The sequence below is a fragment of the Quercus robur genome, chromosome 5 (assembly GCF_932294415.1).
Source record: "Quercus robur chromosome 5, dhQueRobu3.1, whole genome shotgun sequence".
In the NCBI taxonomy this organism is placed as follows: domain Eukaryota; kingdom Viridiplantae; phylum Streptophyta; class Magnoliopsida; order Fagales; family Fagaceae; genus Quercus; species Quercus robur.
In genome coordinates this window covers 77186558-77202031 of record NC_065538.1, presented here as the reverse complement: position 1 = coordinate 77202031, position 15474 = coordinate 77186558, and the positions used below count along the sequence as shown (strand labels likewise).

General features: G+C 32.8%; 1 protein-coding gene and 1 pseudogene across 11 annotated transcripts; both read right to left on the bottom strand.

Moving 5' to 3' along the window:
• Positions 1 to 300: 300 nt before the first annotated feature.
• LOC126727192 (peroxidase 27-like) lies at positions 301 to 15156 on the bottom strand (annotated as a pseudogene).
• LOC126727193 (uncharacterized) lies at positions 3069 to 10102 on the bottom strand. Of its 11 annotated transcripts, none has more exons than XR_007656178.1 (7): positions 9935 to 10102; positions 8208 to 8305; positions 6050 to 6182; positions 5760 to 5942; positions 5062 to 5119; positions 4720 to 4916; positions 3069 to 3436 (listed from the first exon to the last, which is right to left on the bottom strand). XR_007656178.1 is itself a non-coding variant. In XM_050432746.1 (7 exons), the coding sequence occupies exons 2-6, from the start codon at positions 8213 to 8215 to the stop codon at positions 4757 to 4759; spliced, it is 567 nt and encodes a 188-aa protein (XP_050288703.1). In that variant the 5' UTR covers positions 8216 to 8305; positions 9935 to 10100; the 3' UTR covers positions 3069 to 3436; positions 4720 to 4756. The 11 variants fall into 11 exon arrangements, 6 of the variants coding, with proteins under 6 accessions (XP_050288703.1, XP_050288702.1, XP_050288700.1 ...); XM_050432746.1 differs by having other exon boundaries at positions 5037 to 5119; positions 9935 to 10100; XR_007656177.1 differs by lacking the exon at positions 3069 to 3436 and adding an exon at positions 4272 to 4473.
• Positions 15157 to 15474: the final 318 nt, after the last annotated feature.

Below are 15474 nucleotides of genomic sequence, written 5' to 3'. Positions count from 1 at the left end.
ATTCTTGGATAGACTTACATGGTTTTAACACTTGAACTTGAAACATTGTTCCTTGAAGTATTAAACACATCCTAGATCTACCCAATTACAAATAAAGTACATTGTGTCAAAGAATTAGCTTATTACATAAAATAGCGACATATGTTCTTAACATTAAATCATATATGTCCTAACAAATAATATTAATAAAGCTGGTGTAATAAGTAATAACATTGACCAACCAAGTTTGCTCAAAAGTACAACCGCGACAATATATGCAAAAAACTTCCCCAACTATATAGCTAGCTAGGTTTCCTTGTCCTTAATTAGTTGACCCGGCTGCATTGTTTCCTGATTTCACCAATATTGCCCGTGAGAACTCCAATTCGACCCATATTCACCACTGATACTCCAAAGTCTTCAAAGAAAGTAGATCCATGAGTAGTGGCTTGAAGTTTGACATATGCTTTTGTATCATCAAGAAGAGCTGCATCTGACTGGAAGAGACCCCGTCTCTTAGCCACAAGAGTGTAGTAGTCTTCATCAAATGTCTTGAAGCTTCCTGGATCCATTTCTACGATTGTGTTCAAATCACCAGGCTTGCATTTGCCCTTCAATCTTATTATATAGTTGGGATCCAATGTGGGATCAGTATCGCCCTTTCTGGTGAAGTTGTAAAGACAGATATTGAAGGAAGAGCAGTGAGAAATTCCAATGGTGTGTCCACCTGAATTAATAACAAAACAACACTGTAAGATAATGTATAGTTTTTTAAAGTATCACATTTTAAATATAAAAAAAAAAAAAAAAAAAAAATACAATTGTATTTTTACACGATAAACAAAATAAGATGATGAAAATATGCTCATCCAAACACAGACCAAATATTGCATGGTGTTTGAGTACCTGATAGAACTACTAGGTCTTTTACACTTAGTCCCCTTTGTTGAAAATTTTCTTTCAATGTACTAATGTTAGCATTTGGCGGTATTAGATTTAGCAAGGCCTCTGTTATGTATGAGATTCTTCCATCTCTTCGTCCAGTTTCATCTTCCCAAGATGGTCCCTTAATCTGAGATGATAATAAAATCCATCTAATTAAATTTTGTGTTAAGAAACACTAACTATATAAGAAATGACTTGTAAATTCTAGGGATATATTTTTACCGTGGCAACCACATCCCTAGCCACCAAAGCCAAGATGTCCGCACGTGGAACTACATCAGGACATGCCTTTTCTAGTGCAGACTTGGCTATATCGATAATTTGAAATCCCCGAAGGCTTAGATTTGGAAATGCGTTTTTTTTAGTTTGATTTTGAAAGTTCAATTAGTGTGTAAAATACCAATGAACGTTTAGACCCCCAAATATAAAATTACCAACACAAGCTTATACACAAACAATATATGTGCGGAAGGATGAATATAAGCTAAAACAGAATTGGTAAAACACTCTAAACCGAAATTAATCACAACCACAGCAGTAATTAAAAGGTAAAGAGTAAGGGAAGAAAGATGCAAACACAAAAATAACACGGCGATGTGTTTTCGAAAAAAAAACCGAAGTACTCGGCGAAAAACCTCTCCGCCGCCCTCCAAGCAGTCAATAATCCACTAGAGAATGAAGTTGGGATACATGAATAGCAGAAGACCCTCCAAGCCTAATCTATCCAGTGCACCTAAACCCTTCAAGCTTCTTGCTCTAACAAGGTTACGCCGAACATTATCTTCTCTAACTTACCGGATCCCGCAATAGCCCATTGCATCTGCCATCCTTGGCATCTTCCAATACTTTCCAAAACTCCAAAAACACTCAACACTCTAAATGGGTGTGGGTAGTATTTGGGTACAAATCTCCTCTCAATAGGTATAACAATGGGAGAGGGAATGAGAAGAAACTACAATGATTCCTCTCTAATAATGAGTAGCTCTCTCTCTAATGAGGTGGGTGTGTTGTAGAAACCTCTCTTAGGGTTTTTCTCTCTGAATAGCCACCCTTACATTTCATGGGAATAAGGGTATTTATAGTAGAGTATGTGAGGAATGTGAAAAGTCAGTTTTCATCCAAATAGAGCATTCTAGCGACTTGGCCTCACGACTGCAACAAGTCGCGAGTTTGAGTCGCGAGATAACTTCCAAGCCAGACTTTACTTTCTGTCCTGTAGTGCTCCAGCTATCATGACCCTTCAGCTCCCTGTATGCTTCACACGTGTGCCACTTTGGCGACTTGCCAGTCGCGAGATCTAGTCGCGAGACTCCTCTAAGTGTACACATCTTGAGTTTTCTTCACACTCTCTTACACACTACCCTTGCATAATTCCCACCTAAATACAGGGTTTCTACATGCTAAAATACAAGCAAATTTGACACGGAATAAAGCCAACACATGGTTGATTAAATTCAATCTTACAGATTTGTTGAAGAATTCAAAAGCACAGAGCCATCACAACCCTATAGAGTGTAGACAATGCCAGTGAGTTAATATATATATATATAAGATCACACTACAAGAAAAACGGGCTATTGCGGCGGGCAAAAAGCGCCGCTAAAGCCCAAAAAAGCGCCGCTAAAGGTACATTTGACCTATAGCGGCGGGTGCTATTGCGGCGGGCCATCCCGTCAGTGTTGCAGTGCCGCTATAGGTCAATTGCGGCGGTCGCTAAAAGCGCCGCAATAGATCTGCCATTTAGCGGCGGTTTTGGTCTACTGCGGCGGGCTAAAAACCGCCGCCATGTGGAGGTACATTTGGGTCAAGTGGCCTTTTAGCGGCGGGATAGGCCCGCCGCTATAGTTGGCACCAATAGCGGCGGTCAATAAGCGCCGCTATAGGGGTTCATGTACAACATACTCAATGTACCTTTTAGCGGCAGTTTCACCCGCCGCTATATGTTTGAAGCTTTAGCGGCGGGAGATAAACGCCACTATAGGGTCTTCTATTTCATAATTTTAGTCATTCAGTGGCGGTTTTTGCCCGCCGCTATAGGTTAATTTTCTTTTTTCATTTTTCCCCCCTCCTAGGTCCTAAAACCAAATTTCTATTACAAATAATCTGTAATAATTTTTTTAACTCCACTAAGAGATTACCACAAATGTCTCCAAACTAACATTATATTCTTATCACTACTCACAAACCAATGATGAAAGCTAACTGAATAAGGAAAAGGTAATAATCACAATATGAATAAGAGCCATACAACAAATTAACTTAAAGCTTGCATTAAACAAATACTAAATATTACTCTATTGGAAAACAAATCCTTTTATCAATAAAATGTGGAAGTGTGTTCCAAGACAAAAGATGGAATATGCAGTTATAAGATTTCCTCACTTAAATATCAGATATTTTCCCCATCAGTTATCTTTTTCCACCCACTGTAAGTAGAGACCAATATCACAAGAAACCTTTACTCATCTCAGCACCACCTATGAAGCATTTCAGTTTCTTCTCTCCTAGCCAACTTAAGCAATAACAAACACATACAAACATATATATATATATATATATATATAAGGAAAATGTTACACACATAGATACATAGCATACACATTTGTGTGTGCAAATACTTAGGAAATACAATGTGCACAAGAAGTATGTACACAGAAAAATTATATAATTATTCTATTCATCTATATAAACTTTTTAGAAAACTACTAAGAAGATTTTATTCCTTGAGATGATTAATATGCAGTCAATACCTTTTTCCCAAATTTTCCTTTTCTGTATATATTATTGGCTAGTTTCTAAATTTCTAGGGATCTAACATTGTAGCACCATAATATACATACTCCCACTAGACATGGTTCCACAGGCATGAAGAAAATTCCACATAAGCCATGCAATTCAATTTTGCTCTCTTATTCTTCTTTATTATTCTTCTTTAGTTTTTTAAGTAAATGATTCATTAAATACATGTAAAAGAGGCTTAAATTAAATTTTTTTCCCCTCATATACTGAGTATATTTGCTTAAATCAAATTTTTTGTGAACAGAGATCCCATATGCAACTTGGTCTTGGCAAAGCCTCTAATTCTCAACAAGATATCTAAACTGAGTTACAACATTAGGTGCCTTGATGTAGTATAAGGTTGCTTCAGCACAAACTTTGGTAATCATCAATCTCCAAAAGTTCAAAGAATTTTTTTTGCTAAGCAGTTCACCATTCTCATTCACTCATTCTGACCTTCCTAAAACTCTACCTGTACTTATTGTGGCTTGACCAAGTGATATGCCAATTAACTTCATAAAGAGGCAAAACCGGATACTAAAATTTCAATATCTACAAAGAAATCTGACTAGAAATACAAACAATTGTTCATCAACAAAAATATGTGAGGGAAGTTCCCAAAAGGCACTTAAGTAAAGATAGTAATATACACATCAAATTTGAGTTTTCATATGAAGATACTGTTCCCCTGAATATTTAAATTATATAAACATGTACAAGTGCAGGTGCATCTTCAGCAGTACTAATCCAGAAAAGAGAGGAAACTGACGCCTGATTTAGACACAATATAATATGTCACACCATCTATCTCACATCGATTCAAACAGAGGAATTTTTCAATTAACCCAATTAATAAAACATGTCTCCTTGTTTCTCACATTGACAGAGAAACAACAGCTATACTCAAAATAAATTTGGAATAGATATATGAAAAAAATACAAACAATAGGTATAGAAATAGCTTAACATAAACAAACTAACGCATGAAAATAAAGAACCATTGGATTCATCCAATACCTTGGCTGCCAGCTCCTTAAGAGCAGAGACCATAATGTCAAAAACTTGATCCTTGAAAGACATTGCAAATTAAAATTCTTGGACCAGTTACTGGAGTAAAAGGTACACAACATTGCAACTTCGGATAATATCTTGCCCCAAAATTGTAGTATGCATCGGCCCAAGAATGATCAAAAACAAATTCACCATAGGAATGGCTGCAAATGTAAATAAAACAATATTATCAGCAGGGACGAGATAAAGTTTAAGCATTTTACGGAATTGTAGAAGAAAGTACATGAAAACTTTCTGTGTAGACAACATAGCAAATGGTAAACCTTTTAAGATAGAGTGGAACAACACCTAAAATATTTTCACATTCATCCTTCACAATCATGTGGCGTGGCATCCATCCTGTTTCCTGAAAGAAAAATTAAGCTCATAATTGATTTAACACAGGAATTTTCATGTTCATTCACATCAACGCACAACCTCACTCTCCACCTTGCTCTTACAAGAGGAGCAAGTCCCATTTGAGCTAGAGCTCATTGGCCCTGATGATCCCAGACCCATTGATGTTTACTGGGAAAGTTACGATTTCTCATAAAATTTCCAAGTGGGAAGGATTTGTTTTGAACATGAAATTTGTAGGTGTAGCACCATGGATTTGCTCAATCAGGGATCCACAAAAGTGAGTGAGTTGAACAAAAGATTCATTTATGCTTACAGAAATTATAGACAGTGATTATTTAAGTCCAAAATTTTATGTATTATATTTGAGGTAGACAAGCTTTCCACCAATAAATACTACAATATTCGTTAAGGAAGTAAATAAGGGAGCAATTCTTAATGAAAAGTGGAAATTCAAAGAAAGCAGAACTAATTACTTGGAGTAATACTCATGGCAAAGCCTTTGTTATACTCTTTAGCAAAATAAAATATCAGAGGACATTCATTTTCTAGTGCTAGATAAGCTAAAAAGCGAGATACTAAAATGGCACTTGGAGAAATAGATAACATTACAAATTATAGAGGTCTGATATGAAGCAATGATTCCTAACCTTCACTGCACAGTTAGACTCCTCTAAGCTCGAAAGAAAACCATGTGTAAGAAATGGATTATATTTTTCAGGACCTATGGCATCCAAAGCGCACGCATCCCAGTCGTTAGGTGAAACCTCTAAGATTGAAGAAACAACTGAAACTGATATCCTTTTAGATTTCACTTCATTTGCTGAAATGCCCTGGATTGAGAATCAGTACAATGCCATTAGCTACAGCAACTAAAAACAACAAACAGATAAATATGCAATCAACAATCCAAAGGAGGAGGGGGGGGGGGAGGGGGGACCTCTGGCGTTGACCCTGTCAAAGTGAAATCTCCAAGTGAAAAGTCCACCTCCTGTGGTGGTGCTGCAGACTTCTTAGATCCCCAAAATAGCGCACTAATTCTAGGCACTTGAACTGAAGTTCCTGTTATATGCCTACATTGTGCTTTTCCAAACAAAGTCAACACACAAAAAAAAAAAAAAAAAAAAATTTTTTTCAGTTCATCTATCAGTTTAAGCCCAATTTGTGAAAAGTAAACATTGAGTGAAACTTGAAACACATCTCAATCCTCTTATTGTCATGGCCCTGATTGAACCACCAAGCAATAGTCAGAACAAAAGGAATATCATTTTTCTTTGTCTAGACTATTCCTAATTCTCCATATTTAAAAGATAATTTTTTTCTTCAAAAAGCAAACCATCCAATTCATTGTACCATTATTCCTAAACATAGCAAGTAATCAAAACATGGTCCTCAGAGAAAAAAAAAGGGAAGAAAAGAAGAAAAAAAGAGGTGTATAAATCCAAAATAGATGACAATAACCAATACCCATATCATAAAATGAATTTTAAAGAAAGTTTGAGAGGCAAATCCAACCAAACCCTAGCCCTTGAACGAGATCGAACTCAACGATCGGAAACCAAACGAGCACAAAATAGAGAGAGGGGAGAGAGAGAGAGAGAGAGAGAGATGAGTTTAATTTAATAGACCTTCCTCTTTAAAATATGAAATTCAATATTTATTTAATAGAGTTACAATTATTTAATAGAGTTTAATTAGTAGTACACAACTTAAATGAATAAACAATATTCAATAAAGTTTAATATTTTTTTATGAAAAATAGAAAGAGATATATATTTTCTCCGTTGAAGTTAATAATTATGATTGTGCCTCTCATCATTAACATTCATCATGAAAAGAATTACTAGAAAATATCAAAGTCAAAATTATTTAAATTATCTGGCACTTGCATAAACACCCCGTGAGTGAGAATTTTATATGAACTATAAGACCTTTTTTTTATAAAATACTTAAATTAACTATATATACAACTTACAATTACAGCACTTCTTTTTTACTAAGGGAATACAGCACAAACTTTAATCTTATAAATATGTATACATATTTACAGCCTCATAAACCTTTCATTACCAAAGAGAAATTACAAATGATGTAGAAAGACCATTGGGGAAAAATTATTATGATACGACTATACTTTAACCAACTTATATATAAAAATAAATAAAAAATTAAAAAAAAATAAAAAAAATAAAAAAAAAAACCCACATCCAAAAGCACAAAGAAGTAACTTTACAAAGGTCAACTTCCCCCCAGTACACTATTTAACACAATTTTGCATCCAAAACACAATCTTGAATAAGAAAATTTCAATCATTTAGCTACACATTCTAGCCACAGTCACAAAATTCAAAACCCCAACCATCCAATTCCAATTCTTCTAATCCAAAAAACGATCTCAGCTAAACAAACAGTAAAAAAAATAAAATAAAAAAAACTAAAAACCCCACAAAAAATCTAGTCCATACCCTGTCTCACTTGATCAACTGACCCAACAAATTCTTCCATGTACAAGAAAATAAGATAAAAAAAGTTGTCACATTCAAATTTCCAAGAAAGAAAGAGCAAACGAACAGTACCTGAAGTTTGCTACAGCTCTAGGACTTTAAGACCCTAACTGATATTATGATGTGAATTGACCATTGGGGAAAAATTATTCGATCAGACTTTGATGTAAAATGGTTGGATTATTTAACCCACAATATATAAATAAAAATTTTATTTCTTCTAACCTATAGTCCTCAATAAATTTTTTGAAACACTAATCATTATTAGAACATTTATTATAAGAGAGTCCACTGTATACTTTGAGAGCAGTTGAAATTGCACTCAAATCAAAGGTGTTGTCCCAATTCTAATGACTAGCAATGTATATTTGACCTTTTTTTTTTAAGAAATATATTCAACAATTTTTGAAACATGAAGCATGACAAGTCAGAAGACTCGAAACATCTAAACATGTATACATCCAAACCACAAAAGAATGTAGATGAAACATGTGATAAGATTGTCATATTGTAAAACAGTACAATTAGAGAGAGAGATGAGTTTAATAGAGTTACAATTAGAGAGAGAGAGAGAGAGAGATGAGTTTAATTCACCTATTCATAGAAAGAGATGAGTGAAGAGGGACCTTCCTCAACTATAAAAGGTACATTACTGTACTTGGGCTTCAAAAGGAACTTAAAGTCCAAAGTTTCTACGTCCAAAAAAAAATTTTTATCAAATGCACAAGCCAAAACCCCCCTCAAATTAATATGGAATATTGCCTAATTGTTTGCTATAATATTTGAATAATGAAATAAATATATGTTTCTTTATTCATTCTTTCTATTATTTCCTTTTCACTCATTTTCACCATTTGAAACTGTATTGTCCAATGGATTGAGGAGGATACTACTATTCTTGATTGGGTACTAATGAATTAGCATATAACAGACATAGAGGTAATTAATTACTGGTGTATTGTGCATGCATGCCTTTTTATTCATTCAAAAAAGCAATAAAAGTAAGTAATTCCAAAATGCTTAAGCAGTTAGTGGTGCATTAAAACTTAAACAAAACATTAGTTAGTTACCGTGATTAGGAGGAACAACAAAGCTCAATTGCCACAATGACGCGGATTCGCGTTCCATCGAAAGCTAACCAAAACAATTAAACAAGTAGTACTTTCTTTGTTCATCAAACCTACTCATTTTTTGCCCTACACATTATAGCTTACAAGTAATTACTTAAGGCATTGAATAGTTTTCAAGTCTTGGCAAAGTTCTCCATATTGTCCATATAACCAAAGGGGAGTGGCTATTCTAGTAACACTACTATGCCTTCCAAAAGACCATAACTCTCTAGCAATCAAGCAATGAATTACCAGAAAATCATGCATGAAAGCTTATTTCAAGTTGCAACCATGAATTTGGTGTCTACCAAACTTACATTAGGCATTCAAGTCAGTCAAGGTCTACCAAACTTACATTAGGCATTCAAATCAGTCAAGGTTTCCCTATGATAGTTCACATAGATTTCATATTTGGAAACTAAAAGCATTTAAATTTTATTCAACAAAACAGACTAAGACTAAGGCCCAAAGAACCACACCCAACGGATGATAAAAAAATTTTAAAAAAAAATATTCATCAACTCAGAAATATTTTAGCAACACAAAGTCGCGGACTACAACTAAACCCCCATTACAACAAGTCAGCACCTAACACCAGTAATCACTATCCAACCAAAACCAACAAAAAACATAAGCTCTTAAACACAATTCCAATAGCACTCTACGCTATAGAACTCAACTAAGATCAGGCCAAGCTCCAATATTCAATCTTTAAAAATAAAAATAACAAATGGAAATTCTAAAAACAAATTTAAGGAAATGTGTTAGTTACCCACATAAAAGTTATAATGAATTCTATCATTTTTGATGGGTTGTTGGTATAAGCAGAAGTTTTAATTTACGAAATCTCCTAAAATCTCCAAAATATAAAAAATTGTAAGATTTACCCACAAAAGCTTTTGAAAACTCCCCATCTCTTTCTCTACCTTAAATCAGCTAATGAAATAGCAGAAAATTAAACTTCGAAAATTTCCAGACAATCCACCTTTTAATTACATTAGTCTTATCCAAAAAATTAAAACCGTTGATTAAACAAACAAAAGCCATTGTAATCAAACAACCTCCACCAATCATTTTCTATAACGGAAAAAAAAAAAAAAAAAAACAAACTTAAACCCATATACTAATTCCAAATAAGACTAATTCTTTTACGTCAATTTATTCAAAATACCCACTAAATTCAATCAAACACAAAGCAAAGAAAGAACTCACTTTTGGGTGGAAGAACTCACGGCGGAACAGACGGAATGGTAACGGCGTTGTTAACGGCGAAGGAGGCGGAGGAAGAAGAAGAAGAAAAGTCCTACTAAAAGAGAGCAAGACATGATCTAGTTGCTGATTTTTTTTTTTTCTTTTATGAGGAAAAGCGGCTGAAACTAAGAGGCCAAGAGGCTAGGGTTTTGGAGTACCATATTATGTTTGCACTCTATCTGGACGGTTGGATGACATTTAAGGGGCATCCCACGGCTGAAATTTTGTTTAGGACTTATTCTATTTTTTTACGGTAGTTTGGGCTCATTAGTATTAGCACAAGGCAAACCCACCCCAAACCCACCCATTTGCCACCTCTATGTGTACTGAACTTCCAATTAGCCCACCAATTTTAGTCTTATCAAAAAAAAAAAAAAATTAACCAAAAAAAAAAACCAAAAAATATTTTGTTGTAGTGTTTGGCGGGAAGTGAAAAAAAGTGTGGGAAGTGAAAATATATGCTAAAATTTATTTAAAATTTTTATTTTTAAATATTTGTTTTAAGTTTTAACCAAAACAAAAAGGATATATTTTGCTAAAGTGCTTGGGGGGAAGTGAAAATTAAAATATGTGGGCAGTGAAATATATGTTGAAATTTATTTAAAAATTTTATTTTTAAAGTGATTTTATTAGCGACAAAAAAAATAATTAATATACCCTTGAAATCGCTAAAATGACAAAAAAAAAATGCCCTCAAATCCTTTAGAATGAGAAAAAAAAATTTTTTTGAAACCTCTAAAATGACAAAAATACCACAAAATCAATAAAATGACCAAAATATCCTGAAACCTCTCAAATGACCAAAAAATACTTTGAAACCTCTAAAATGACAAAAAAAAAACCCCTAAAACCTCTAGAAAGACAAAAATATAGGATTGGGTACAAGTTATACTTGATGTAACTCTAAAAATGTTACACCAACCAATAACTTATTTTTGAATTCATAATTTAAAAATCCAACCGTTGGATCACATTTGCTATATGTTCATAACATGCATGCCAATTTTCATGCCAATCGGGTGTAATTTACCATTTGATCTTTAAACTCAACTTTTATGTATTATTTTAAACTACAAAAACTTAAATTTAAATAATTCATCGATGACATGGCTATTAATTTTTGATCACCTTGAAATTTTGTAAGCATAAAAAATATATGAAGATAATGTAATCTAACAGTAGATTTGTCAAAATTTACATCGAATTGAGAAATATAGGGTTGGGTACAAGTTACACTTGATGTAACTCTAAAAAAATGTTACACCAACCAATAACTTATTGTTGAATTCATATTTTGAAAATCCAACCATTGGATCACATTTTCTATATATTCTTAACATGCATGCCAATTTTCATGCCAATCGGGTGTAATTTACCATTTTATCTTTAAACTCATCTATTATGCATTGTTTTAAACTACAAAAACTTGAATTAAAACAATTGATTGATGACATGACTATTAATCTTTGATCACCTTAAAATTTTGTAAGCATAAAAAATATATGAAGATAATGTAATCTAACGGTAGATTTAACAAAATTCACATCGAATTAAGAAATGTGGGGTTGAGTTCAAGTTACACTTGATGAAACTCTAAAAAATGTTACACTAACCAATAACTTATTGTTGATTTCATATTTTGAAAATCTAATCGTTGGATCACATTTTCTATATGTTCTTAACGTGCATGCCAATTTTCATGCCAATCGGATGTAATTTACCATATGATCTTTAAACTCATCTTTTATGCGTTTTTTTAAACTACAAGAATTTAAATTTAAACAATTGATTAGTGACATGACTATTAATCTTTAATCACCTTGAAATTTTTTTAGCATGAAAAATATATGAAGATGATGTAATCTAACGGTAGATTTGTCAAAAGTCACAACGAATTAAGAAATATAGAGTTGGGTTCAAGTTACACTTGATATAACTCTAAAAAATGTTACACTAACCAATAACTTATTGTTGAATTCATATTTTAAAAATCTATCAATTGGATCACATTTTCAATATGTTCTTAACATACATGTCAATTTTTATGCCAATCGGATGTAATTTACCATTTGATCTTTAAACTCATCTTTTATGCGTTATTTTAAATTTCAAAAACTTGAATTCAAACAATTGACTGATGACATGGCTATTAATTTTTGATCAACTTGAAATTTTGTAAGCATGAAAAATATATGAAGATAATGTAATCTAACGGTAGATTTGTCAAAATTCACATTGAATTAAGAAATGTGGGGTTGGGTTCAAGTTATACTTGATATAACTCTAAAAAATGTTATGCTAACCAATAACTTATTTTTGAATTCATATTTTGAAAATCCAACCATTGGATTACATTTTTTATATGTTCTTAACATCCATGATAATTTTCATGACAATCGGATGTAATTTACCATTTGATCTTTAAACTCATCTTTTATGCGTTATTTTAAACTATAAAAACATGAATTTAAACAATTGATTGATGACATGATTATTAATCTTTGATCACCTTGAAATTTTTTAAGCATGAAAGGTATATGAAGATAATGTAATCTAACGGTAGATTTATAAAATTCACAACGAGTTAAGAAATATAGGGTTGGGTTCAAGTTACACGTAATGTAACTCTAAAAAATGTTACACCAACCAATAACTTATTGTTGAATTCATATTTTGAAAAGACAACCGTTGGATCACATTTCCTATATGTTCTTAACATGCATACCAATTTTCATGTCAATCGGATGTAATTTACTATTTGATATTTAAACTCATCTTTTATGTATTATTTTAAACTACAAAAACTTGAATTTAAAGAATTGATTGATGATATGACTATTAATCTTTGATCACCTTGAAATTTTGTAAGTATGAAAAATATATGAAAATAATATAATCTAACGGTAGATTTGTCAAAATTCACATCAAGTTAAGAAATATAGAGTTGGGTTCAAGTTACACGTGATATAACTCTAAAAAATGTTACACCAACCAATAACTTATTGTTGAATTCATATTTTGAAAATCCAACTGTTGGATCACATTTTCTATATATTCTTAACATGCAAGCCAATTTTTATGTCAATCGGATATAATTTACTATTTGATCTTTAAACTCATATTTTATACGTTATTTTGAACTTAAAAAACTTGAATTTAAAGAATTGATTGATAACATGACTACTAATTTTTGATCACCTTGAAATTTTGTAAGCATGAAAACTATATGAAGATAATATAATCTAACGGTATATTTGTTAAAATTCACATTGAATTAAAAAATATGGGGTTGGGTTCAAGTTACACTTGATGTAACTCTAAAAAATGTTACACTAACTAATAACTTATTGTTGAATTCATATTTTGAAAATCTAACCTTTGGATCACATTTTCTATATGTTCTTAACGTGCATGTCAATCGGATGTAATTTACCATTTGATCTTTAAACTCATCTTCTATACGTTATTTTAAACTACAAAAACTTGAATTCAAACAATTGACTGATGACATGGCTATTAATCTTTGATCACCTTGAAATTTTGTAAGCATGAAAAATATATGAAAATAATGTAATCTAACGGTAGATTTGTCAAAATTCACATCGAATTTAGAAATGTGGGGTTGGGTTCAAGTTACACTTGATGTAACTCTAAAAAATGTTACACTAACCAATAACTTATTGTTTATTTTATATTTTGAAAATCTAATCGTTGGATCACATTTTCTATATGTTCTTAACGTGCATGCCAATTTTCATGCCAATCGGATGTAATTTACCATATGATCTTTAAACTCATCTTTTATGCGTTTTTTTAAACTACAAGAATTTAAATTTAAACAATTGATTAGTGACATGACTATTAATCTTTAATCACCTTGAAATTTTTTGAGCATGAAAAATATATGAAGATGATGTAATCTAACGGTAGATTTGTCAAAATTCACATCGTATTAAGAAATATAGGGTTATGTTCAAGTTACACTTGATGTAACTCTAAAAAACGTTACACCAACCAATAACTCATTGTTGAATTCATATTTTGAAAATTCAACCGTTGGATCACATTTTCTATATGTTCTTAACATGCATGCCAATTTTTATGCCAATCGGATGTAATTTACCATTTGATCTTTAAGTAGGAAGGTGAAAAAAAAGAGAAATTTTGGAGCTAGGAAAGTTAAAGGTCTATTGCGGCGGTCCAACCCGCCGCAAAAAGTATCCCTATTGCGGCGGGGTTTTTGGAGCGCCGCTATAGTTTTGTTTACCGCCGCTAAATCAGGTCTATTGCGGCGGTTTTATGTCCCGCCGCTATAGAACGCCGCAAAAAACCTACCTATAGCGGCGGTCACAAAAAACGCCGCAATAGATCTCACATATAGCGGCGGGCCAAAAATGCGCCGCAATAGGCAACATATAGCGGCGGTTTTCGCACCCGCCGCAATAGGTCCGCCGCAATTGCTCGTTTTTCTTGTAGTGTCATCCACATTGGTAGAGTTAAAAAATTTAGCATTTAACACCTCAAAATATTACTTTATTTATTTTAACACACAATTTCACAACACACCCTATATCAATAGTCTTATTTTTACCATCAACCAAACACTATTTATTTTCTTATTAATTTCTTTTTCACTTCCTCTCTCTTCCTCTCTGCCACAAAACCCAATTAAGTGATAAAATAATTTTTTTTTTTAAATAAAAAATTTGCCTTTGTCTCCGCGATGTTGGGCACTAAATTGGAGTTTGATACCACCACCAATGGTAATGCTCTTCGGGCAAAGAGAAGAAAACAGTAACTATTTTCACACACTCATACTCATAATTTCTACTAATGCAAGTGCTATTGTACACATTTTAAAACCCAGAAAAGTGATGGTCACATTTAGACGTGAAATGTGGATATATACAGAATATATAAAATAAGTTGTGTGAGAAAATCATTATTCAAAGAAATTGCTACAAATATAAACGTGGGAAATAGACATTCAATATACGTACCCTAACGAAACATTAATCGTGGAAGTGCATTCTCAGCAAAGGGGCAGCAAGTGTAGGTGCTTTTGACAAGGTTTGAACTATAACCTTCTTAACTATAGTCTCGGCTTGTGGGCATGTCTTTGCATAAAAACCTACTTTTAGTCTCTGTGCATTTGCGAGGTCTAGGACAAAAGGTACAAACATGTACCAGAGAAAAAAAAATGAGAAAAGCTTTGAAGTATCCATGTCATAAAGATAAGCTGATAAAAGTTTGATTTTGGCACTGAGATTTTGTGCAACGTATGTGCGATTTTATACTGGACGTCTGGACCTAATCCATCAGATTTTCATGGATAGGCTGTCATCACATATATATGGCACTTTGCTTTGTTTTTAAATATAATTTTTTAGATACCACTACACACCCTTGGTGCAGTAGTCACTCCACAAGTATAAGTACTTGTAAGGTGTGGGGGGTAAAGGCCGAGGTTCAAGTCTCCAGAAAGGAGTTTCCCATACATA